Source organism: Vitis vinifera, chromosome 14 (genome assembly GCF_030704535.1).
Source record: "Vitis vinifera cultivar Pinot Noir 40024 chromosome 14, ASM3070453v1".
Lineage (NCBI taxonomy): Eukaryota > Viridiplantae > Streptophyta > Magnoliopsida > Vitales > Vitaceae > Vitis > Vitis vinifera.
Window position 1 is genome coordinate 3,952,928 of NC_081818.1, and position 26,723 is coordinate 3,979,650.

A 26,723-nucleotide genomic window follows, 5' to 3' on the forward strand; every position below is an offset into this window, starting at 1 on the left:
TCAGTCGACAGTTGCTCAACCACCACTTGTTCGAGGTCGGTCGACATCTCGAGGGAGAGGTAGATATAGTAGTTGTCATCCTATCACATCGTCAGTATCAGCATCATTACAGCCCCCTACCTTTTTATCCTCATGATTAGTACAGTCACCCATCTCTTTAGACGTACCATCAGTGCAGCACCCTACTTCTTCAGACCCACCATCAGCCCAACCCCTTACCTCTTCAGACCCACCATCAGTACAACCCCCTACCTCTTTAGACCTACCTCCATCACAACCTCCTACCTCTTCAGACCCACCATTAGTGCAGATTGACACATCTACTCAGCTAGATTTACCGCCAGTCATTCCGAGGGGTAGGCGGGGCTTACGTCGACCTAGATTGCTACCTCCTCCACCACCTCTATTTCCAGCTCTAGCCCCATCACAGACAGATGTTCTTCATGTGTCACATGCAGTACCTGCTACAGTTAGAGAGGGGCGTCCAAAAAGGAAGAGAGTACCAGTTACACATAGGTTTTCTCCTTGTGGAGGCATGTGAGATTATATATGTTTTTTATTTTCCACTATATTAATGTTTAGTGGATATTTTTTGTGACTTTAATTAAACTATTAAAAATTACATTTTGTAGTAGACTTTTTGTAATTAATTTCATTAACTAATTTTGTAAAAAAATCTATATATGACAACTACGGCTTAAGAGTATGTTATTATTTTGTTAAAGATAAATTTGTCATAATATAAATAAATTAATATCTTAAAAATTAACAAATTAAATATCTTAAATTAATAAATTATACAATTTTATATATTATTTATATGTTATATAAGTTTATTATTTTAAGATTATTAATTTATTAATAAATCAAATATTCATTTATAATATCTTCTATTTATCAATTTATGTTTATTGAAATAATACTAGATTTTTAAGTTTAAATATAAATACTTTATTATTTAAGTATATTTTTAAAATTTCAATCATAAATTGTGATTAATAGTTTTTAATTAAATTGGGAAGTAAAAAAAAAATATTATAATTGAAATCTCAGTTATTAACTACTATACTATTATTTCGATAAAGATAAATTTATCATAATATAAATAAATTAATATCTTAAAAATTAACAAATTAAATATATTAAATTAATAAATTATACAATTTTATATATTATTTATATGTTATATAAGTTTATTATTTTAAGATTATTAATTTATTAATAAATCAAATATTCATTTATAATATCTTCTATTTATCAATTTATGTTTGTTGAAATAATACTAGATTTTTAAGTTTAAATATAAATAATTTATTATTTAAGTATATTTTTAAAATTTCAATCATAAATTGTGATTAATAGTTTTTAATTAAATTGGAAAGTAAAAAAAAAATATTATAATTGAAATCTCAGTTATTAACTACTATACTATTATTTCGATAAAGATAAATTTATCATAATATAAATAAATTAATATCTTAAAAATTAACAAATTAAATATATTAAATTAATAAATTATACAATTTTATATATTATTTATATGTTATATAAGTTTATTATTTTAAGATTATTAATTTATTAATAAATCAAATATTCATTTATAATATCTTCTATTTATCAATTTATGTTTGTTGAAATAATACTAGATTTTTAAGTTTAAATATAAATAATTTATTATTTAAGTATATTTTTAAATATAAATAATTTATTATTTTTAAGTATATTAAGTAATTTAATAATTTTTTAATTAAATTTTAAATTTAAATAAAAATTAACTAAAGCCGCATTTGCCAAATGCGGCTTTAGTACAAAAATGAAGCCGCGTTTGCCAAATGCGGCTTTAGTGCAAAAATGAAGTCGCATTTGCCAAATGCGGCTTTAGTGCAAAAATGAAGCCGCATTTGCCAACTGCGGCTTTAGTGCAAAAATGAAGTCGCGTTTCCCAACTGCGGCTTTCACTATAATGACGAAAAAAAAAAATTTAATGATGTGGCGCCTACGTGGCATCAAAGAGGCCATTTTGAACAATAGTTTCAAAATGTGCCCATTTTGAACATTAAGTTTCAAAAATGGGCCATTTTGACCCAAAACTCACGAAAAAGTGACCAAACAAAAAAAGAGAAAGAAAGAGGACTTTGGGGTCAAAATGGCCCTTTTGTTATAAAAATTATCACTTCTAGGCACTTGTTGAAACTTATGTTCAAAATGGCCTCTTTAGTGCCATGTCATTAAAAAATATCTTTTTTCATTATTTTAATTGAAGCCGCATTTGCCAACTGCGGCTTCATTTTTGAACTGAAGCCGCATTTGCCAACTGCGGCTTCAGTTATTTTTTTAAAAAAAATTAAAAATTATTAAATTATAAATTGAAATTTAAAAAATATACTTAAATAATAAATTATTTATATTTAAACTTAAAAATCTACTATTACTTTCAACAAACATAAATTGATAAATAGAAAATATTATAAATAAATATTTTTATTTATTAATAAATTAACAAATTAAAAAAAATAATGAAGTACTAATATTTTATAACTTAAAATTAATTTGATTAAATAAATTGTTAATAATTTTAATTATTTAAAGAAATTGTGAACATGGATGAGCCACAATTTCATTTAAAAACTTAGAAACCCGTAACAAATTGATTGGGGCTGAGCCACAATTAAAATTATTAACAATTTATCTAATCAAATTAATTTTAAGTTATAAAATATTAGCACTTCATTATTTTTTTTAATTTATTAATTTATTAATAAATAAAAATATTTATTTATAATATCTTCTATTTATCAATTTATGTTTGTTGAAAGTAATAATAGATTTTTAAGTTTAAATATAAATAATTTATTATTTAAGTATATTTTTTAAATTTCAATTTATAATTTAATAATTTTTAATTAAATTTTTAATTAAAATTTTAATTTTTTTAAAAAAAATAACTGAAGCCGCATTTGCCAACTGCGGCTTCAATTCAAAAATGAAGCCGCATTTGGTAAATGCGGCTTTAGTTAAAAAATGAAGCCGCATTTGCCAACTGCGGCTTCAGTTCAAAAATGAAGCCGCATTTGCCAACTGCGGTTTCAATTAAAATAATGAAAAAAAATATTTTTTAATGACATGGCACTAAAGAGGCCATTTTGAACATAAGTTTCAACAAGTGCCTAGAAGTGATAATTTTTGCAATAAAAGGGCCATTTTGACCCCAAATTCAAGAAAGAGGGGTAGGAACACGACGATGGCGCAACCTTTTTCAAAAGCGTGATCACGATCCGTGATTCCATTGTTTAAACTATGCAGCATTATGAAACAAAAGAAAAAAATGGAACTCAAAGACAAAAAAAAGTATCTCTTTCATGCATTATAATAGTGTCCTCTCGATTGTGCCAATTAAAGCCCTTTTCTTTTCCTTTCTTTTTGATTCACTTGAACGGCACCATTTTTAGGCCTCCACCTCACCTACCATTTTAGTGGCAAACAAAAAAATGAGAAAGAGAAAAAGAGGGAGGAACACGACGAAGATGGCGCAAACTTTTCCAAAAACATGATCACGATCCATGATTCCATTATCTGCTACTAAAGCAAAAATATATTGAAAGAATAAAAATCTCTCTTTCATGCATTATAATGTGTTTTGGTCCAAATAGCCCATTTATTAAAAAAAAAAAAAAATCTAACCATTTTTTGAAGCTTAGGTTCAAATTGACCTCTTTGATGCCACGTAAGCGTCATATCATTAAAAAATATATTTTTTTCATCATTTTAGTTCAAATCTCAGTTGACAATAATTGAGACTTTATTTTTAAACTAAAACCTCAATTCATAATTGATACTTTATTATTGAACTATCGTAGTTGCTAACTGAGGCTTTAGTTAATTTTTTTTAAAAAATTTAATTAAAAATTATTAATTTATAATTTATGATTGAAATTTTAAAAATATACTTAAATAATAAATTATCTATATTTAAACTTAAGAATCTAGTATTACCTCAACAATCATAAATTGATAAATAGAAGATATTATAAATAAATATTTTATTTATTAATAAATTACTAATCTTAAAATAATAAATTTATATAACATTTAAATAATATATAAAATTTTATAATTAATTAATTTAAGATATTTAATTATAATTGAAATCTCAGTTAGCAACTACGACTTAAAAATATAATATTATTTCAATAAAGATAAATTTGTCATAATACAAATAAATTAATATCTTAAAAAATAACAAATTAAATATCTTAAATTAATAAATTATACAATTTTATATATTATTTATATGTTATATAAGTTTATTATTTTAAGATTATTAATTTATTAATAAATAAAATATTTATTTACAATATATTCTATTTATCAATTTATGTTTGTTGAAGTAATACTATATTCTTAAGTTTAAATATAAATAATTTATTATTTAAGTATATTTTTTAAATTTCAGTAATAAATTATAATTTAATAATTTGTAATTAATTTTTTTTAAAAAAAATTAACTAAAGCCTCAGTTGGCAACTGCGACTTTAGTTTAAAAATAAAGTCTCAGTTAGCAACTGCGATTTTAGTTAAAAAATGAAGTCTCAGTTGGCAACCATAACTTCAATTCAAAAATGAAGTCTCAATTATCAACTGAGACTTTAACTAAAATGATTTTAAAAAATATTTTTTAATTACATGGCGCCTACATGACATCAAATAGGCCAATTTGAATATAAGTTTTAAAAAGTGGTTACATCTTATATATATATTTTTTTAATAAATTGGCCATTTGAACCCAAAACTCCATTATAATAGTACATTTCTCATTGTGCCCGAAAATGCCCTTTAGTTAAGCCAGTCAAGGGCTTTCCCTTTTTTTTTCTTTTCTTTTTGACTCACTTGAACGGCCCAATTTTTGGGCCTCTCCCCTCACCTACCATTTTAGTGGCAAACAAAAAAAAGAAAGAGAGAAAGGGGAAGTAACATGACCCAGATGGCACAAACTTTTTTATTTTATAGTTTTTTTATCTAATTGTTGGGCTAGCTTTTCCAGCCCATGAAGATTCTCCTAACCCATATCTTGGATTATCATATATTGGGTTTTTTATTTTTATTGGGTTATCAAAATTATTATATCGTGGGATAGAGAGGCGGGGGAGGGGGAGTAAAGGTTATTTCCAAGGCATTATTTTAGGGTTCCATGAAGCAAATCAAGGTGTGAAGGGAAGGTCTTGTTCGTGTACGACCCTCCTAGATGCGATGATCCAATGACTACTTAGGACCCACACCGACTTCTAAGTATCACTTCCTCTATTAATGCGTGCCTTGGCCACCCCAAACCAGCTCTCCCATTTTCCTTCTTCTCCATTTTCCTTTATAAGCTCCCCAAGCCAACTCCTAATTGGTTGAATGAACCAACTTTCTTCTAGGACAGTGGCATGTATGGAGTCAAACGTGAGTTTTGGGTCAAAATGGCCCATTTTTAAAAAAAAATTGTAACATCGTAGGCACCATGTCATTAAAAATATTTTTTTTTTGTCATTTTTAAACTTAATATATTTAAACATGAAAATGTTCTTATAAATAATTTAAGTTTAAATATAAATAATTTATTATTTAAGTATATTTTGTAAATTTCAATCATAAATTGTAATTTAATAGTTTTTAATTAAATTTGAAAGTAAAAAAAAAAATTATAATTAAAATCTCAGTTATCAATTACAGATTAAAAGTATATTATTATTTCGATAAAAATAAATTTATTATAATACAAATAAATTAATATCCTAAAAAACAACAAATTAAATATCTTAAATTAATAAATTATACAATTTTATATATTATTTATATGTTATATAAGTTTATTATTTTAAGATTATTAATTTATTAATAAATAAAATATTCATTTATAATATCTTCTATTTATCAATTTATGTTTGTTAAAGTAATACTAGATTTTAAAATTTAAATATAAATAATTTATTATTTAAATATATTTTTAAATTTCAATCATAAATTGTAATTTAATAATTTTTAATTAAATTTTTAATTTAAAAAAAATTAATTAAAGTCTCAGTTGGCAACTGCAGTTTTAGTTTAAAAATGAAGCCGCAATTGTCAACTGTGACTTTAGTTCAAAAATGAAATCGTAGTTAGCAACAATGACTTTAGTTCAAAAATGAAGCCGTAATTGTCAACTACGGCTTTAGTTCAAAAATAAAGTTGCAGTTGTCAATTGCGATTTTAACTAAAATGACGAAAAAAATATTTTTAATGATATAGTGTTTACGTGGCATCAAAGAAGCCAATTTAAACATAAATTTCAAAGAGTGGTTAGATGTTACAATTTTTTTTTAAAAGGGTCCATTTTGACCCAAAGCTCGTCAAATGTTGGAAACTATGTGACTTTTATGATTGGCTAAACAAGCCTACGCCACACGGGCCATGGTTGACTTCCCTGACACCATATGTTGATATGACAAGGATTTGTTCCTCGTACGCGTCTTGTCATAACCCTTGGTATCTACGCCACTTAGGGTTGTCAGGTATCCTAGTAACTTCTTCTCAGCAAGTGTATGCAAAGTTTTTCCAGGATTGACAAGGGTGAGCTCTCAGCGCCCAGGGAAGGCTTGATCAAGTGGCGTTGGTCTGGTACTCTTCTAGCAACATGTCCATTGACTAGGCGAGCTGTTGGACAAATTTAGACTCGAGTGGCCCTGGGAGCCATTATGATAGACGATTTGATTAGGCAGTGTTGCCTTGGTACTCTTTTGGCAAAGGCCTCCTATTGGGAGATATCAGTTATAGCAAATTTACTATCTGCCCAAATGGGTGGGGTGGACCCGTGTGTTGACCATCTTCTAAGCTCAATACCTCCAGATCTTAGGGTGATTCCTTCAATTTTATATGTAGAGGTTATTTCTTAAATATTTCATTATAGCTCTTATAATATATATAATCTTTTCACTCTCTTTTTGTTTTGGTTATGTATATCTAATGAAAGCCCTAAAGAACCACTTAATACTTACTAGTCAAAACCAAGCAAGATTCAAGAATCAATTCATTACCAAAAAGAGATGGATCAGCTAAAAAACATGAGCATCCCTACGTAAGCTGTAAAATCAAACAAATAAAGTCAAGTTTTGGCTTTGTTATTGAATGATGGATTTTCATCTCAAGTATTGATATATTTTCATTAGTCTCCAGTGTATAGAAACTAGTAGCAAGTTGTATTCCTATTTTTATTGAAATTAAAGATATCTTCTCCATGGTTTTTTACTTTCTTTAGGAGGATTTTTTTTCACCGTGGTGGTGGTGGTGGTGCATCTTACTTAGACATTCTTGTATTAGTATTGTCATTTTTTGCTGGGTTGTAATTATTGTGAAAGAATTTTAAACCTGTATAGGTGAAATATTCAATGTTCTCATAGGTATTAATTAACTATTCTCCACTTCATTGAAAGACCAAATCAAGATTTCTAGAAAAGCTAAGATGAAAAAAAAGCATAGAAGGGGATTACAAAAGAAATTTTGATTCAATGTGAAGTTAATTGTTCTCTCATTAGAATGAGATACAAAAATTTTTAATTAATATATTTTTTTATAAAGAATATTATATAAATTATTTTCCATGTTGATATGCCATTGTAATATTATAAAATAAATAAATTTATTAAGAATATTTCTATAAATGTTATAAGTCATGGAAGGAAGACTACAAAGATGTGAGGAAGAATAGGAACAGAGAATGAGAAATATTCATATTTCAAGGCTCAATAGTATTGACAAATGTCTCAAATTTCTATTTGAAATTATTTCTTTAAAAAATATATTTTGTTAAACAAAATAAATTTATAGGAGTGTTAATTGACGAAATTTGAAATCAATGGTGGTTGAGTGTATTTACACCAAACTTCAAGAGGTCTTGATGAAATTAACCCTTTGTTTAAAACACTTGCAGTGTTATAATGAATATATAACAAAATATTATTATTGGCTTTGGGCTTAAATAGGCTTTGGGCTTTCTATAGTGGACTGTGGTGTTTTAAATGAAAACATCCTTTAAGGTAAACCTAAATTGATAAGCATTTGGGTTCGAAATAAAACAAATCCACTTAAAAATTCAGTTGGGCCTAAAGCCCAACAAGAGTTTTGATGTTTGGTTCCCGGAAAGTACAAAGGAAAGAAAAAAAATGCTAAGGAAAATGATTTTCTCATGTTTGGTTGTCCTATGAAAAATATCAAAGAAAATCAGATATAATTAAAACTAATTAAAAACTTATGTATTTTTAAATTATTTAATCTTTATATTGATGAGTTAAAATAAATAAAATGAGTTTGAAGTAATAAAAAAAATAATTTATCAACTTTTAATCTATTTTTTTATTTTCCTTCACTTTTTCTTTCCTTCTACTTTTCCTTTGTATTTTCTTTCCCTCGCATTTTCCCTCAAATTTTCCGGGAACCAAACATAGCCTAAAGGTTTGGTTTGGTTTGGCTTTCTATGAAAATATGGTTAGTTCGGTTTTTGCTATACATAAACCAATTATGTCGGTTCGATCGATTTTTGTTTGCTTCCAAAAACCAACCTAACCGATCTTGCTGTCACCATACTCAACAAGTAAAAGGAAGAAAGAGCATTCAAGTATATCTTTTCCCTTCAAGTCAAATGCAGCACAGAGAATATCTCAAAGGGAATAAAGACCAAGTTCAAACCATGATATCATTCCCAATTACATTCACAGAAAGAGAATTGCAAGAATAAATGGCAACAACCATGTCTATATGCCATGGCTCCATCCTAGTTCACGAGCTCGCTCCTCCCACAATGCTGAAAGCTTAAGTTCATCCACTAGGGCTGCTTCAGCTTTCTCCCTCGCTTCTTCGCATGTTTCTATTCCTACGCTGCATTTTTCTACTTCCTTTCTGTACTGTGAAGAGGCTTTCCTAACTTCCGTTGTTAGTTCCTTGGTGCGTTCCAGGCGGTCATCAGTTACATTTTTCTGGAGACGTAGCTCCTCTGCTAGTAAAGCCAATCTCCCCTTCTTCATTTCTTCTTTCATGTCTGGGTCATGATCGCCACAATCTACACATAATGGTAATATAATGAAAATAAACTGAGCTTCAACAAAGAGAGAGAACTTAAATCTCAGAATCAAAGCAAATTTTCATAGAAAATGGACACACACAACTATATAAAAGCAGTGATTCTCACCTAGAGTAATGGAGAAGGTGGTATCTAAATCACAGCCACAATCACATGAACCACATGAAGTTTGAGCTCTCGAACTCCCCTTGAAGTGCCAGTATAATGGTGGTCCTAAAATGCAACAAGCCAAACAAAAGCCCACCAAAACCATCACCAATTTCAGAATTCTTTGGTGGTTGAATAACCTGTGGTATGAGGGACGAGCCATCTACTTCCAGGAGAAGCAATCCCCTACCCGACCCAAATTCTGGTCTGATTGAGAAGATGGAGAACACCCAAGAACAGATATCAGATACCCAGTTGAAGATATCTATCAAACATTCAGAATTTATTGTGACAGTTTGATATCATTTGAAGAGTGCCCGACTTTCATATGATACCAAAAATGAAGAACACTAATCTGAAGATATGGGTTAACGTATTAGAATCCGACTCCAGCTCAAAACACTATACTGAAGATTCAGACATTCAGCCCAGAAAGATTAAGGCTTAAGAGCACCCCCAAAGGTGAAAAATCATTTGGAGATTAGCGTCAAGCTATCAGAATTTGACTACAACTCAAATCATTGGCACCCTTTAATTTCATTTATTGGAAGGATAACATATAATATGAAAAATTTGAACAGATATCAATCTTTAGTATGTTTTCCAAGGAAACAAAGAGACCCATTTCCCAAGAAAGAGTAATGAAGTTTTGGGATTTGAGTTGCAGAGAGAGACAAAGATATATAAAGAGAGATTTGGCTGGACTTTAGGAATGAACCAATTCTTTTAAGGATGGCTTTTGCTTTAATAATTGCTTGTGTTTGTTGAGAGTAGCTTTGATGACTTTGATTTGCATTCATCGACTGGAGCTCCATGCCCTCTCCACTCCATTATCCTAACAAAAGTAAGTTTTGATTTTTATAGAATAAATTTTTATTCTTATTTCCATTTCTAATAAGTAGTTCATATTTAGTAATGAACTGGAAATGAAATGGATTTTCCATGCTCATTCCCAATTCCAGCATTCCAAACAGGCCCAAGTTCAGTACCAGTAATGCATGCAAAGTCTCATTGATCAGCCTTTTGATTTTTCTGTTCATCCTTTCCTGAGATCTAAATGGAAGTGGGATACTCTAAGGTTCTTCAAAAAGCTCAACATAAAAAGGCAATTGAATTGATTTTAACAGCAGATATAATTGCCAAAGAGGAGACAACAGTGAAGCAATATAGAAAGAGTTTACATTAATCCATAAATTTAGTTTCAATGCACTTTTGACACCATCAAAATTATCAGATCAATGCTGGTTATAACTTACAAGACCTACTGTTTCTGTCCAATATCTACATGTACTGTTCTAAACTAAGCCCAAAAGGTATATTTTCAAGGGATGCTTCCAAATCAAATCCAATATTTATTAAAATTTCCCATCTCCAGTTTGCATACTGCCGGCAGGTCATGTCAGATAATGAATACAAAGAATCATAACCAAACTCTGGGGTAGTCTATGCACATTTATACAAAGGAATTGGACCATTTAGTTCATCGTTCTCTTCTTCATCACTGCTATCCGACTCTTGTAGATTTTCAAAGAAAGAATCAAGATACCAGGAACACTTTTCATTCCAATCACCTCTGTGAGCATGTGCCCGCCATTTTTGGTCAGCTATCATTTCATGGGAGAGTCCCCATTTTATCATCTCTTCTTCTGTGTGGTGGATTGCCAAGCTATATTCACCACCATTTCCTAACTGCATCACTTGAAATTCACAGTTCCCAAGATTATTTAGGCCCTCAAATTGCTCGACTGTCCACTTGAACCACTTCATGAGGAATACTCGTGAGGTTAGCCCGTGCGTTACAATGATGAAATTTAGGTCACTTGAGGGTTCATTATGAAGCCTGTTCATATCTATGTCTCTCCATAGTGATTCAAGAAAACCTGCAGTTTAGGTTGGGCTCATAAATATAATAATTTCAATGGTAGGAACAGTGAAACCAAAATAACACCAACCTTACCCTATCTGCAATAAAATGCAGGAAGATGCTTTCTCTTATGGTTCCTACTTTCTAGGAAAAAATTATCCCTTTTTTTCCAAATGAAAAACACAACAATTTTTCCCTAGTACAACCCATGACAAGGTAGCATCCCAGCATTTGATGCAGAGCATATGCTTTTTAGATTTTCCTTTCACCACTTTAGAATAAATAAATAATTTTTTTTTTAAAAAGAAGGAAGGAAAAAGAAGTGAAAAAAAACAACTTGAAATGGGGAGGAACAGTGCACAGGTTTTAAAAGACAACAAATAAAGCAGGTAATCTGGCAGAAGCAGTAAGTTTCACATTTAGAACTAGCAGATTCTTGACTCAATCGTAGGTGTGTCATTCTGATTCTACATATGAGGAAACAATTAGTATATTCTAAAATTTAAAAGGAAGAAAAAAAAATTAAAGATGTGAAATTGAGTGACTACATTTTTCCTGATGATTACAGGAATTCTAATGCAGAGAAAATTTCATGACACCACACAGGTTTGCATTCCAGGCAGAAGTGCCATCACATCTTGACACCAACTATGCTTATAGCTTTCCATGACCTTAAAATATGATGTCAGCAAGCCCATTACAAGCAAACTATTGCAGTGAAACTAGGTAATGTTAAAAGTTTTGCAGCCTCTCATAAAGTGGCTGGAAAAACAAACCATTAAACTTATCTAAACCAAAAGTTATGCTGGCTTTAGCACCCACTGCATACTTCACGAACATATTCACTGGAGGAATGGGTGCCACATGTGATGTTGCCTTCTGAGTTTAGTTTCGTCATCTACGGAAGGTAACATCATCTCCCACCAAATTAAAGCTTGAGCCCCCACCAAAGAAATGAAAATATAAAAACACAAAATATAAAGCACTGGCCACACGCCTAACTCTATCGCTGTCCCATTACTTCCAAGAGAAAGCCAAACATACTAACTGCTATGAGAAGATAAAAATCATTCCTGGTATGCAACTTCTCAGGGCGAAGTGCTTTACATATGTTTCTTCAAATATAGTGGATGGACATAAAAGTTCTGTGATTGAAAAAAAGCCAAGTAGGGCATCCTCGACTCAATGTTCTGGAATACAAATCAGTCAGTGGAGTTCAATCATTAGGATTCCCAGTCTGGGTAGCCAATTATATATGATGCAAAACATACTAAGTTGTGACATACGGTTTATTCAAAGAGTTAAGTCACTATGTAAATCAATAATCAGTGTATTTTTTAAGTCTTTGTATTTTGTTTTCTCCACCTTTCTAACTCGACATAGGGATGTAAAATCTAACAACAATTACAGGGTTTTTCTAGACTCATCCCAACACAAACAAGCTTAGCTCAACCTCATTTCCAAGCTTGCTTGCTGATATTAGAGTTGAGCCTCAGAAAACTGCTAGACAACTCTTAGCTCAACTTCATCTCCAAGCTCATTATTCAGGTGAGCTGAGCCTCATCAAACTGCTAGACAACTCAATAGGCACACGAACTAATTCAGGTCAATTCAAGGGTCGCTTAATGTAGCTCATAAAAGCAAAGATCTAAGCTTGATTCTATTTTATTCTTTACCCGAAATCAAGTCCCAAGCGGTCACGGCTTGGCTGTAGTTTAACCATAAATCCCCAAACTACTCATAGTTCATTAAATTTGACTGGTCCACAATGCACGTTTCGTCTGGTGATTTCACAAGCTAATTTAACCTAAATAGCATTTCAAAAGTACTTTTTATGGATTTTCCAAGCAAAACCCAGATCAAATTTTACTTCAGACAATGAAAGAACGAATACTATTTGCCCTAAATAGCATTTTAAAAGTACTTTTTCCATGCTTTTTTAAAGCAAAACCCAGATCAAATTTGCTTGAGAAGAAAAAACCAATAAATCACACACCAACCCCGACAAAAGAAAACATCAAGACTAATGAAAAACACTTACTGGAAACGCGATCGTACACATCGGCAGCCGATTCGCCCTCAGGAAACCGATAAAAGAACCTCCCAAACCTCAACCTTGTCTCCTTGACGACCTTCATCCTCTCCTCCACCTGGAAATTCCCAAAATCCTGCTCCCTAATCCTACACTCCTCCCTCACTCCAATCACCCTCTTCTTCGAAAACGACCTCCCGATTTCGCTCAGCGTGGATCGCGTCCGCTCATAAGGCGACACGTAAAAGTAAACCTTCCAGTCCCGGGACAGCCCGGAGACGATCTGGCGGATCCTCTCGCCGGCTTGCTTGGCCTGAACCAAGCCTTGTGGGGTTAGAGGAATTTGGTGGTCTGGGGTTGTGGTGTAGGCGGTGCCATCAAGATTCCCTGCGCTCTCGCCATGGCGCACCAGTATTATTCTCTTGGGCAATGGCTTGTGGGAGTGATGATGCTGTTGGTGGCTTATCATTTTGCCTCTGTTCTCAATGCTGCTGCTCTGATCTTTTCCCAACGCCTCTCTCTCCCTCTCCCTCTCCCTCTCCCTCCATCACCTCTATTTATAGCTTCCTTCTTTTTTCAGGACTTGCCTCCAAACCTTTTTCAGAATTTTTTTATATGTATAACCTTTGTCAACTACTATTACAATATTGCAAAATTTATTTTAGGATCTAAAAAATATTTATTAATTATATTATAGCATAAACTAGATAATTTTCCACAAAATAAGGAGAAATTGTAAGTTTATTAATAAATACTCTTCTATTATAGCTTTGGCTACAATGTTTACTTTTATTAGAAGTTGCTTCAACAAAGTACTTCCAAAAAACACTTTTAGTGATTTAAATCAAAATTTCCATATTTGACCCCAAATTTTCACACCTTGGATTGAGAAGTTTGACAAAGGATGATGAGGAGTTTGGAATGTGGATGAAGTTTTCTAGTATTTCAAAAACAAGACCTTTATGGTCAAATTCTTCCAACCCCTTGAAGCATTCTCAAAATGATTCCTTGGTCCAAAACATTTTCACACTTCCTTTAGTGACTGGATTCCCATGAGGCTTGGTCATGATTCAAAGAACCACAGCTTCTATGGTCTTTTTTCTTCTCTTTTGGGTAAGAGCAGGGCCGAATCCAAATTGGGTTCACTTTTGACCTTTCAGCCAACTTTGTACGTCTTAGAGGTGTCATTTTACTTCAAATTAGTTAAAAGGAGACTCTGTCCCATGTCTTATATTTATTTATTAGGACAGAGATAATCTATAGTATTTAAAATGGCTAAGCCTGGTCTGCCAGGTCATAGGTGGGTTGGTATTTTAACCTCAAGATTAGAGCTGATTCAGCTCAATATGAGACCGAGGTGTCAGAGATTATGACAGTAGTTGATTAAAAAATATTCTTAATTGTCTCTTAAGATGGATTACTAGCCATTGAAATACAACTTGGATTTGCTTTTTTATTAGATTTTGCCCTTTGAAAATAAAGTTGGTATATGAGTTTCTACCTCTTGCAAAAAGCTCTTTTTCAATTCAATATAGATTTCAGATATTTGTTTTGATAATTTTATTAGAAAAGTTTTTATGAAAAAAATATTATTTTTCATAAAAAAATTTCTAAAAAAATATTTTGTATTCAATAAAAATAACACTGTTTTTTAAAAATTATAACTATAATTCTAGTTTAGAGGAATTAAAATCCTAATGAAACTTAAATTTAATTTTCATATAATAAATTTTTTATTCATATTTTTATTTTAACGAACACATTCATGAACTAAAATGAAATTAATTATTGAGATTTGATTCAAATTATTTATTTTTTTATTTTTAGGAAACATAGTATTTATAGAGTTTATGCTTTGGTAAATTATTTTTTTAAGTTTGACTAAAATTAGAAAACTATTATTTTATGGTTAACACACAAGACTTTCAATTAATATGGGCTTTACAATGAAGAAAAAAAAAGTAAAGAGAAATAGAAAAAAAATGTATTGGGTTTTAGGGAGAGAAAAGTTCAGAAAGTTATAAGTATGTAATCTTAAAGGTAAATTTGATTTTCTTGACCTTTTCAATATTACGATGATTTGGGTTGTTGCTTCTGCTCGGGAATAGGTCCATATGTGGGTTTAGGAGAAAAACTTCGACTCCCAACTTTTTTTTAATTAGGGAGTTGCTATTTTTTGAATGTTAATAATTAATCTACGATTAATCTTGCGAAAAATAAATAAGTTTCAGTTGATGCCACCATCAGACACGTAAGTTTTATCTTCTCTATTTTTCTTATTGCATTTGGGTATATTATGACATTTTTCAATAAATAATATCAGTACTTTCATATACTCGACATTAATTTCTAATTCTCATTTATATGTATGACATTTCAAACATGGAGCTAATTAGAAAGTGGTGGGTGTTTTGGAGATGGACTTATCCTTAGCACCATGGAGACACGTTGTTCCTCTCCTAATTGAATTGGGATGTGGATTCACGTAGAAAAAGACATGCCTTCTCTCTATTTTGGTGTGTCAAGGTGGTAAGTTGGGCATAGACATGGAAATGGATAAGCAAATGGTCCATTCACCTTAGATGTAGTGGAGTGTGACTCACAAAACTTAGCCTTCTCGTTTCATCTATGATCTAACACGATATCAATACCTGATTTAGACACTTTCTGTTGCCTTCTCTTCCAAGCTGACGGCAAGTGAATCAAGCTATGAACAGACTTTAAGAAAAGGCTTGCCCTACTTGGGAGGAAAAGTGAACTTGCAGATTCCCTTGCCTCTTACAAAACAAAAAGACTATGAACCTCCTCCCAACATTAAAGAAAGGAAAGAATAGAAAGGTAAAATAATGATTAAGACGGGATGATTCGATCAATATATAATTTTTTTTTATAATAGTTATTTAGTACCAACAATTTCCTAGGAGAAAAAAAATGAATGACACTCCAAATAAGGTGTAATGAAATTAAACGTACAAATCTTAAAAGATTTATGAATAAAATCAAATACTAAGTAAGAATTTGTTTATGGATTGAGTTGCTATCATTGTCAATAATAAATCACATTCAATGCTGGATGTCATTTTCCAAACACCTTTGCCTCCTCTCCGATTCAAAATCCCAGAAAGTGGGAACATTGATGATATCAACGTGGGTCCATTTTTCTGAATATTAACTGTAAAATGTCAAAAACGTCCTCTTTTTTCCCATTCGTTGCTGCCCCTTATTCAGAGAAGGACAGGGCAACACTGTTGCATCAGAAAACAGTTATCCTCAAGAGCCGGAAATTTCGGCCTCTCCAAATCTGAAATTGTTTTCTATTTTGGTTTTTGGGTAATTGCCCTTCTCGTAATCTGGACCGGTTCGGCTCAATTAAACTTTAATGCGTGAGATCTGTCCAGTCTTTCTCAATTTGGAACATCAGAGGACGCCCTCATTTTTTCTTCTAATTCTCGGTTTTGTTTCGGAAGCTTTGAAGTGATGAAATCAATCTGGTGGTTTTTTGAAATGGTTTTTTTTTTTTCCTACTCTAATTTTAAAAACCCACTCGTGGATTTTTGTATAAATCGCCATTGTTAGAGAAACAAGAAAAAAGTGACCATGTTGAGAAACCGAGCTTTCTAATCTGGTCTCTGGTTGGTTTAATCCTTTTTTTTCCTTTTTTTTTCCAAAGCTATTAAAGGAAAGGTTTTGTTTGTTTTTTTCAAAGGGATTTTGTTTTGTTATTGTTTTTGTTTTTATTTCCTTTGCAATTCAGAGAAAGCATTAACGGCATTGCTAGCAAAACCCAGAAAAAAGTCTTGTGTTAGACTATAGAGCTTATTTTTCAAAATTCGGCTCTAAATTTATTGTTGTTGTCGTTGATTTTTTTATTTTTTATTTTTTATTTAATTTTAATTTGGTTTTCTTCCAATGGGTTTTGCATTAGAATTTGCAAATTTTACAGAAGAATGTGTATCCTAGAGGAGAAGATGATGAAACTGAAGTGATTCAATTGTCCAAAAGAAGTTGACATGGGGAAGTTCCTCAGTGGATTTGTATTACCCATACTGCTTTTGACAGGTAATCACAAGTCTTGTCTTACAAAGTTCTGTTGGATGATTTCTTCATTCTCTCTGTCTTAGTTTTTAATTTTTTTTATTTGTCTCTTTAGTTGCAGAGAAGACCTAGGGGAGGAAGATAAGAAAAATTTTGAACGTTGAAGGAATGATAAACTCACACTAAAAAAATTTGATTTTGTTCTTTTCCTAGCTTTTTTCAGCAACTAAATGCAGCATTAGAGTTTGTGGACTGATCTAATTTCATTTCCAAGGGAAAATGCTATCAAGCATTTGCACAGGTTGAACTAGGCGAAAAATCCACCTTTCTTACTCTTTATATTGAAGTGATATTCAACTTCTATAAGTTTCAAACAGAGGCGGATAACAAAAAGTTTGAGAGACTTGATTGCTCTTAATAAATGGATGAATTATGTGTTGCATTTGTGCTATATGAGATTGAAATTTATCTTGGAGAAGTAGAACAGAGAACAGAGATCAAAAGTTGAGGGATAGAATTTTTTTGTTGATAACTGAGGTGGTAGATGCATGGCTCTGAAATCTAGCATGCAAAGAAGACTAAAAAATGCACTAATAGGTGGGAAAATTCTGTTCAAGTTGAAGGGGCAATGAGGACAAAAGGAAGGCGAAAAGGAATGTGGATTGAATGGGTGGGAAATAATATAATTATACACGATTTAATCTATGATGTTATGGTTTTGGGTCTTGTTAGTGAAGAAATATGTCTATAGCTGATTCCAGGTATGACTATAAGGTTTAGTTGAATATGCTAGATAAATTCTGCATATTTGATGATTTGATTGTTAATGATTGGGGACAAGAATCTTTCTTTTCCACCACCAGAAATTTTTTGATGACATAATAGTTGTAGACAATATTTGTGGATGATTTGGTGCTTTGAATCGTATATGCAAGGTCATTTCAATTAGTTGGAAGGCTGAGTTATGGGTGTTCACAAAGAAACTTTATTGGATCCCAGAGGAGGTTGTGGGTTGGTTTATAGGCTCTTTATCCATTTCATACCTTGACTTCTTAATAGAATTGAGTTTCTTTTGAATGAGTATTCAATTGGTCTCTGGCTTGACACTTCAACCATTAGTTGATGATTTCATTGTCTAAAAAAAAAAAAAACAAACAAAAAGTGACTATAGTAATGTGTACCTATTTACACCTTTTAACGTGAGATTTTTGCTTGGATGTTTGCCGTTACAGTTTTTTTTCCCTCCTAGATTTCTGAGACATTTCCCAACTTTCAGCTTCTCTTATAGAGTCCATTGTGCAATATGTTATTTTTTAGCCGCCATCCCAAGCTCAAAATAGCATCCATCTAAAATTTTTGGTCAATTACACAATATGAGACATCAATGGATGGTTGTACATATGAAAGTGTAGAAACTTTCATAAAAATTGTTCAAAAGAATTTATAGTATATTTGGTAGTTTGAAAAGGGATGTTCCATATAGGAAGGGGAAACATGGACTTTGATTAAAATAGGAAAAGGTAAATCTAATTTCAAGTGCATCAAGAAAAAGGATATTCTAGAACCTTTTCTTTTGATAGTCAAACAAAAATTTCATGAATAGTGCTAAGCAAAAAGGGCATTCCAAGGCATACCAAGGCATGCAAGATGTTCAAGAATCTTTTATTGCAAGCTTTGACGTTCAGATGGTCAATTAGTATCACAAGAACCGTCATCCAGAATGTATCATTTCCTAAGGAGTTAATTTATTTAACTATAAAAAATATTTTCAAATATCCATATGATCGTAATCAAAATACCCAATTTTTGTTGACAAAATCTAGAGAATACATTATCTTTTCTAAGAATGTTAGTTGCAGTTGCCTTTTGATTTTGGCCTGTTGGCACAATGGCTCTCGATTGAAGTTGTTAACAATTCTTAATATGGTAATTCCATGAGGCTATAAACATATTTCCTGTTAGTGGAAAGTACATGTTAATTTCAATCTGGTATTGTGGCTTCATCCAATTAAATTTTTTTTTTGCTTTTTTTTATTTTCTAATGTAGCAATCTAGAAGCTCCATTGAGAGGTCTTGTGATTTTATCTATATCATTCTTGTTGTCATGTATTTTCCAGACATTTGAATATACACAAACACTGACACAACCTTTTCTTTTCTAAATATACCAACTTGCTTATAATGTTTCCCTCCATTTTTTTTAATCTGCTTCAAACAGGTGCTTTCCTTGATTGGAGTTTAATATCTCTGGTCGATTTGCTAGCTTTTCTTTTTATTCAATTCTCTGCTCCAAAAATTGGTAAGCCATTCCATTTCTTATTGTCTATTATTGTTTTTCTTGTTGTTGTTGTTGTTGTTGTTATTATTATTATTATTACTTTTATTATTCTTATAGTTTTTTTATGTGGATGATAAACAAGAGAAATTGTATTAGCGGGAAAAGAATTAGATGCCAATGAATATGAACTATCTTTCAAGCTCAACACAAAGGAACGAGCCTAAGAGATCAAATAGTACAATTGGACACCAAGAGATGTCCTGAGAAACTTAAATTAGATGAGATTTATCAATTTTTTACATACTTTGTTGTAATTCAATTGTTCTTTGGGAGAGGGTGGCTACATGGACTTGAAAAGGATGAAAGGCACATCTACAATTATATGTGTGATTTCTATTGAGGGGAAGAATTTCTAGATTAGTCGAATTTTAGATATCTCCATACTTCAGAAAGATGAGTGTGAAAAAATTGAAAAGAATAAAGGTTTAGTTTCCCTCACTCTCTAGTAAGATGCACACAAAAAGAAGGGAAAAGGAATAAAAAATGGAGTAAAGGGCTAAAGATGTTTGTGCAATTATGGATATGAAGATTCTAGCTGAAGGCTACACCTCGTTTAGTCTTTGAGAAAAATTAGACTTAATGGTGACCTGATCCCCCCACCAAAAGGTAGCTGCCATTTCTAGCGATAATTGGCATGCAAATCATTTGTTGATGCAACATCAATGTCCACAGATTGGAGCTATATTATTTTATATATATTTTTTTGATAGGCAAAAGAGAAAATATAGTAAAAGTGCCTAAAAGGAGGCACAACAATGAGGTATTTTATAATATATGTATACCATAGCAACTGTGTTTTTTAAGGTATGTTCGCACATTTATACTAAGCCTTGCTAATGGCTTGCATTGGTCACTTCTAAGGCTTAAAATGTATCTGTTAAAGTTGACCTGACCTGCCATCCAATTGATTTGAGTGTTATTTGATGGTCAATAACATGAACCAGAAAAAATGGTCCTCAACCCTCTGCATGTGCCCTTGTGTATAAGTTATAAGGTATAATATTTATTGAAGTAGTGTTTTGCTTTTCCTCTATCGTCCAATTGAATTCTCAATGCACAGGGTTGTGAAAGAAAATAAAAAACAATTATAAGGAAATGAATATGATTTAGCTCACCATCCTTATTTAGTTGTGATCAGGTGTATTTTCACAGGTTAAAAGAAAAAAAAAAAAAAAAAAAAAGAAAAATGTACAAGGAAAAATTCTGATATCCATGGTTATGTCTTACGTACTGAATGTCTTTTGTTCTACATCCTTCTTGGAACTTCTTGTAAGCTTTGCCAACTGCTGATGAGGATTTCAAATGGGCTGCGATTGATTCATTTACCCATGTATTGATGAACGAAGGGCTTCTATGTAAAATGAGTCATGTCTTTCTATGTTGCACTGATCTTTCTGAAATTGATATCTTATGGTATAAATAGATCCATAGGGCACTTGGTCCATAAGGATTAGCATCTCAAAAGTTTTACTTATTAAGTTGTTTCCAGAGAAATTTTGGTTAATATAAAAAACAATGGTGATACAACTACTTGTAACTCTCATATTCCTACAAAACACTTCATTTTTCATTTTTTTCTTCACATATTTCTTGCAGATTTTGGCTGATTGTAATAAATTAATTGCAACAAGCGTTGACCACAAAATGCCTATGATAATTTGGATTGGGGTTTTTTTGATCATTTGCTAGAGAGAAAAGGGTTTAGCACAAAATGGAGGTCTTGGATGAGAGGCTGCTTGTCTTCAGTAAGTTTTGCAATCCTAGTGAATGGAAATGCCAAAGAATGGGTTAAAACTAGAGTTTGAAGACAAGGGGATCCTCTTTTCCCCTTCCTTTTCACCATTGCAGCTAATGTCATAAGTAGGATGATGCTCAAATAAAAGGATAGTGATTTTCTAGAGGGCTTTATAGTGGGTAGGGATAGAACTAGAGTATCTCTTTTACAATTTGAAAATGATATCATTTTTTTTCTCTAGAACATTTATGGAAGACCTGCAAAAACTCAAGTTAATCTTGTAGGTATTTGAGCAATTTTTGGGCTAAGGATTAATTTAGATAAGAGCACTATCTCTGGTATCAATACAAGTGAGTATTAGGTCTCTAGTTTGTCTTTGATGCTTGGTTGTAAAGTTTCAGATTGATCCTTATTTTTTCTGGGTTTTTCTTTAGTAGGGAATCTGTTGGCAAGCGAATTTTGGGATTCAATAGTGATAGAATCTAAAAGGAGACTGGATGAGTGGAAAGAAGCATTTTTGTCTTTGGGGGGACAAATAACATTACTTTAGTCTTGCTTGTCTGATATCCCTTGCTACTTCTTATCTCTTTTCATGATTCCATTATCAATAGCTTCAAAGATTGAGAAATTGCAAAGGGATTTTCTTTGGTTGGGGGCTAGGGAGGGTAAAAAAGATCATCTAATAAGTTGGGACATAGTGTGTAGGCCAAAGGAGTTTAGAGGTTTGGGGTTCGGGAAGACTGTTCTGCAGAATCATGCTCTATTAGGGAAGTGGTTATGAAGGTTCCCTAAGGAAAGTTTTGCCATTTGGAATCAAGTTATTTCGAATATTTATAGGACACATCCTAATGGATGGGATGCCAACATTTTAGTCAGATGGTTACATCAGTGCCCTAGGAAGGCCATTGTACAAGTTTTCCAGGATTTTTCTCCACATATCTGTTTTGTGGTGGGCGATGAGGAGAAAATTGTTTTTGGGAATATTTGTAGTGGGAAAATCAACCTTTTTGTTCACAATTTGTAGGACTTTATAGAGTTACCACTTTAAAAAACCTCACCATCTCAACAATCCTTGGCAATTCTTCTTCTTCTTTGTCTTGGAACTTGAACTTTCATTGCAACCTAACATATTTGGAAATTGAGAGCCTTGAAAGGCTTATGTCTTCACTCAACCTAGTGCACTAGTCTCCTTTTGTCCTAGCTATGAGAGCTTGGTCTCTTTCCATTTTAGGTTTATCCTTGGTAAAATCTTTCTTTTTGGCCTTGTCCAATTTATCATTTTCAAATCTGTTGTTTCTAGCCAAATTTCAAAAGTTCCATCTAAAGTTAAGGCTTTAGCATGGTTAGTGGCGCACAAGAAGGTGAACACCAATGACATGCTATAGTTGAGAAGATCTTACAAATCTCTTAACCTTGAATAGAGCATCTTATGTGTGGGGAGTGGAGAGTCGGTTGATCATCTTTTTCTACATTGCCTGATTACTTTAGGGTTATGGTACAAGTTATTTAGTCTAGTGAGGATGGATTGGGTTCCACCTAGGAGCATATGCGACATGATGATCATCTCTTTGAGAGGTTTAGGGAGTTCTGTTAGAGGCAAGACCCTTTAGCAAATCGCTTGTCTCACCTTGCCTTGGATCGTGTGGCAAGAGAGAAATGCTAGGATCTTTAAGGAAAAGTTGAGGATGGTAGAGACATTGTGGGATCTACTTCATTTCTATTCCTCCTTATGGGCTTCTTGTACTACTACATTTAAAGACACTCCCCTCAATGTTATTCAACTTATTTGGTGTTTGCCTTGTAATTAAAAAGGGGTGAACAACAATAAGAGGAGCTTTGATTGGTCTTGATAAATAGCCATGGTTGGACTAGTTTTTGTATAGGTTTCCTTATATAATGGAGGAGCTTAAGTCATATTCTGATCAGATTCTTGTATTTTGTGGGGAGGATCCCTCATCCTTTGCTTGCACTTTTTATCAATATACACTATATTATTGTTTCTGATAAAAAACAAAAAAAAAAAAGCATTGACCACAATGTTTATAACTGGCCGAAGAAAGTAGTTAATGAGTAGATATATACCATTGTTGTAGATATATACCACAATTGCCATATTATGTAATTAGTTAACTACGTGTTGGAAAAAAATTCTGCAATTAATGTAGTTAATGAGCAGATATCATCGGTTATCCAAAATGGAATGTCAGTGAGCAGAATTTTCATCTGTTTCATCATGTAAGTGTTTTTTCTGTTTGTTATTTTGATGACTCTGATTATAAATGTTTTCTTTTTTTGACATTCAATAGGTTTTCGTTTTCAGAGGCGGTATCTGCTATCATGGTGCATGCTTATCTTTTCCTTCTTGGCTATTCTTTCACATGCTATATTTTATATTATTTGGGCTGTTGAGGGGGATCAATGGAATGTAGCAGATGCTCAGTGGGCAAAGCTGATGGGTTATTTAAGGTAGAAACTCATATTTAACAATATCTAAGTTTTTTTTTGTCCTCTTCTTTTTCTTTCATGCCAGCATTATTTTTAATTAAGTTTTCCCAATTTTGCATGGTTACTTCTCTATGCAAATCCTCCAGCACATGTTAAAGTGGAATGGTCTTTCAGGGTTCAGTCTTGGAGGTGTCCATCAGTAATATATTTCTTGGTCATACAACTATTAGTGGCTTCTGTTGCTCTGCTTGAAATCTATGGGAGTAAATTTGGTCTGGATCATCACCGAAATTCCTGTTTGGGGCATTTGTTTTCTTCCATTGAACGCATAGGTTTGTCACTGTAATATCAAGTTCTTTCTTATGCATAAAATTAATTAATTATGCATTTTCTATTTTGTTTTCTACATCTGGACATATTCTACAATTCTTTCACAGTTCATTTGGGATGTCCGGTGTTTCTACATCCATTTTGAAGATCTACACAAACAGGAATGGAAAGTTATTGGGTGAAGTAAATCAATCTGAGGGTCATTAACTAATGAAAACACTTAAGTTTCTATAAATGTTTTTTGTAGGAACTGGACATTTCATTGAAGATAAGAATTCAAAAGAAGGATGAGTCCCAACATGGACACATACAAAAGAAAAATGTTACTGATCAAAAGGCCAAAAAAAAAAAAAAAACCTGAATGATGAGCTGTCTTTAAGAATAGAAAAATATAATGCAAAAATAGAGGCATATCAATAGTAAATGCCACTTAAGGTCCTGTGGACTATGGAATATAACCATCCCAGGGCAAGGACATAAAATCTCTCACAAACTATTTGCCCAGGTTGCATCCCATTTGTCTAGCTGGCCAATTGCTTGATTGCCTTATGGAAGGATCCGCGTAAAGGAGCACCTCAAAATCTTTGCCATAGCAATGGTCTTGCAGATCGACGAGTCTAACCTCCAATGCCTTTTCTTACCTTGAGAGACCCCAGGGAGAATGGTAGATTAATCCCCTTTCACCTCCAAATTGTTAATGCCTATGGATTTTGTCTCTGTCATCCTGTGCAATAAGTTTAAAATGTCGGCCTCAATATCAATCCTGGCCTAGCTGGCTGCAGAAAACTCTTACCAAATTACCCAAATGATGTCTAAAAGTACCTCCAGTGCCCATTTATCTTGGTTTCCCACAGTCACTGAAGTTAAGGTTAAGACTGTCAGAGACTCATCTTGATTCCTAAGTTTCTCGTATTAATCTTGTAAATCTCCCTCCAATCAAGTATAAAACTCATAGGAAGTTTGTGCAACATGAAAGCTCAAGGTTGTTTGTTAAGGTCTTAGTTCTCAACCAAGTGGATGGACTCTTAGGATTTCAAATTATAAATTTCATCTGAAATCTTGACTTTCTTTCAATTGTCGTTGGTCTCTCTCTCTCTCTCTCTCTCTCTCTCTCTCTCTCTCTCTCTCTCACTCGCTCGCTTGCTCTCTTTTAAATTTCAGAATAATCAGATAAATGGCAGTTTCTCTTCATCTGAGGTGACAAAATACCATATCAAACTTAAAAGGATTCCTTATGTTTCATCCATCTGTATTTCTACAATTAGATTTCTGTCATGCTTTAAATTAAGTTCATAAGCATTGGTCACCATGTTATTTTTGTGTTAATCATGCCTTGGATGCTGATTTTGGCTTCTTTTCTTATTTTCTGCATTGAAGGTTCTCATCTGAGGGTTCTATGCTGCTTATTACTGCCTGCTGTACAGCTTGTTGTTGGGATTAGCCACCCGTCATGGACTTCTTTACCATTTTTTATTTGTAGCTGTAGTGGGCTTGTTGATTGGTCTTTAACAAGCAACTTCTTAGGTCTTTTTCGGTAAGCATTTTGTGACTCCTTTTTTTTACTACATGATACTGCTTATTTTGATTAACATCAGTTGTTATTGATCTGACTGATTTTCATTTATCCATATGGATTTGAAGGTGGTGGAGGTATCTTTTGTTGTATGCAGGCTTAAACATGGCTGTGCTGTATGTATATCAGCTTCCAATCGAATTTACTAAGACATTTATGTGGGTTGCTAATTTCCTTGGGCTTTATAAAATATCTGCAGAGTCAGAGTGGTCAGAAATTTGTTCTGGTCTTTCCCTTCTGTTTTTCTACTACATGGTAAGCATATCTTGTTTCAATTTTATGCCTGTTTCATGTGCTTGCAAATTCCCTTGTAGAAGTGCACTGGTTAATATCTAACCCACATTCCATAATATAGTTCATATACTTTCCTTTGGTTCCACTCTTCTGTTAAGAGTCTTTTGGATGCTACAATGATGCTTTGGAATGTGAGCTGATTTTATTTTAATTAATGTGATCATAACCCATTACTAGAAGTTTGAGAGGGATATTAATCTAATATGTTTCTCTTATTCTTTTATCTTTTATGGAAAATCTAATCCTCCAGTAAGCTATGTGATTGTCCACCTTGAAACATTTAAGTTTTAGCTTACGAGCAAATGATCAATAACCCCAACAATTAGTGGTCTCAGAATCTGTAGGTTAGCGCAACTAGATGAGTTTGAAAGTGTGAGTTTATTCTGTCCCTTAGATGATAGATGTTGTTAAAGAAAACTTGGATACTTTTATATCCCAAGGGACTATCTGTCATTATTTAACTTTTGGGCCCTCTTTTCCCTGTTCTGTAAACAATTCACCCAGTTGACATCCCTGGTTAGGTAGGAGGAAGCCCCCAATTTGTAGCTTCTAAAAAAATTAAATCATAGGATACCAAAAAATTTCTTGTTGAGAGAGAAGTAAAATGATTTGATCACCTTAGTTCTGTTGAAAATTAACACGGAGTAACTTCAATTATTGTGCAAATTCCTTCAAATTTTATTTTCTTTTGAAATGGTTGAATTAGATGCTGTCATTTTAAAATTTTATAACAACCTACAGCCCAGACAACCAAAATCTGGACACATTTATTGCTAAATGAAACAGTTCCTTGAGAGGACATATATCTGATTCTGAGTGGCATCAAATGGAGTCTT

General features: G+C 32.4%; 3 protein-coding genes across 5 annotated transcripts in view; 1 reads left to right on the forward strand and 2 right to left on the reverse strand.

The window, feature by feature from the left end:
• Positions 1-8,627: 8,627 nt before the first annotated feature.
• LOC100250294 (uncharacterized) lies at positions 8,628-10,294 on the reverse strand. Its single transcript, XM_002263001.4, has 2 exons — positions 9,203-10,294; positions 8,628-9,073 (listed from the first exon to the last, which is right to left on the reverse strand). The coding sequence occupies exons 1-2, from the start codon at positions 9,402-9,404 to the stop codon at positions 8,769-8,771; spliced, it is 507 nt and encodes a 168-aa protein (XP_002263037.2). The 5' UTR covers positions 9,405-10,294; the 3' UTR covers positions 8,628-8,768.
• A 104-nt stretch (positions 10,295-10,398) lies between these two features.
• On the reverse strand, positions 10,399-13,795 carry LOC100255595 (phosphoglycerate mutase-like protein AT74). The gene is made up of 2 exons (XM_002262687.5): positions 13,147-13,795; positions 10,399-11,121 (listed from the first exon to the last, which is right to left on the reverse strand). Exons 1-2 carry the CDS (start codon positions 13,604-13,606, stop codon positions 10,685-10,687), a joined length of 897 nt encoding a protein of 298 aa, XP_002262723.1. The 5' UTR covers positions 13,607-13,795; the 3' UTR covers positions 10,399-10,684.
• A 2,545-nt stretch (positions 13,796-16,340) lies between these two features.
• Positions 16,341-26,723, forward strand: part of LOC100245172 (piezo-type mechanosensitive ion channel homolog) — a 35,453-nt gene continuing 25,070 nt past the window's right edge. Inside the window, exons 1-7 of one of the 3 annotated variants that reach the window (XM_010661773.3) lie at positions 16,341-16,467; positions 17,063-17,196; positions 19,391-19,471; positions 23,552-23,711; positions 23,865-24,022; positions 25,398-25,554; positions 25,662-25,848. In XM_010661773.3, the coding sequence (XP_010660075.1) occupies positions 17,148-17,196; positions 19,391-19,471; positions 23,552-23,711; positions 23,865-24,022; positions 25,398-25,554; positions 25,662-25,848 (792 nt within the window). In that variant the 5' untranslated portion in view covers positions 16,341-16,467; positions 17,063-17,147. Of the gene's footprint in view, positions 16,468-17,062; positions 17,197-19,390; positions 19,472-23,551; positions 23,712-23,836; positions 24,023-25,397; positions 25,555-25,661; positions 25,849-26,723 lie in introns of those variants that run through there. The other 2 variants (XM_059742625.1, XM_010661777.3) reach the window with 2 other exon arrangements.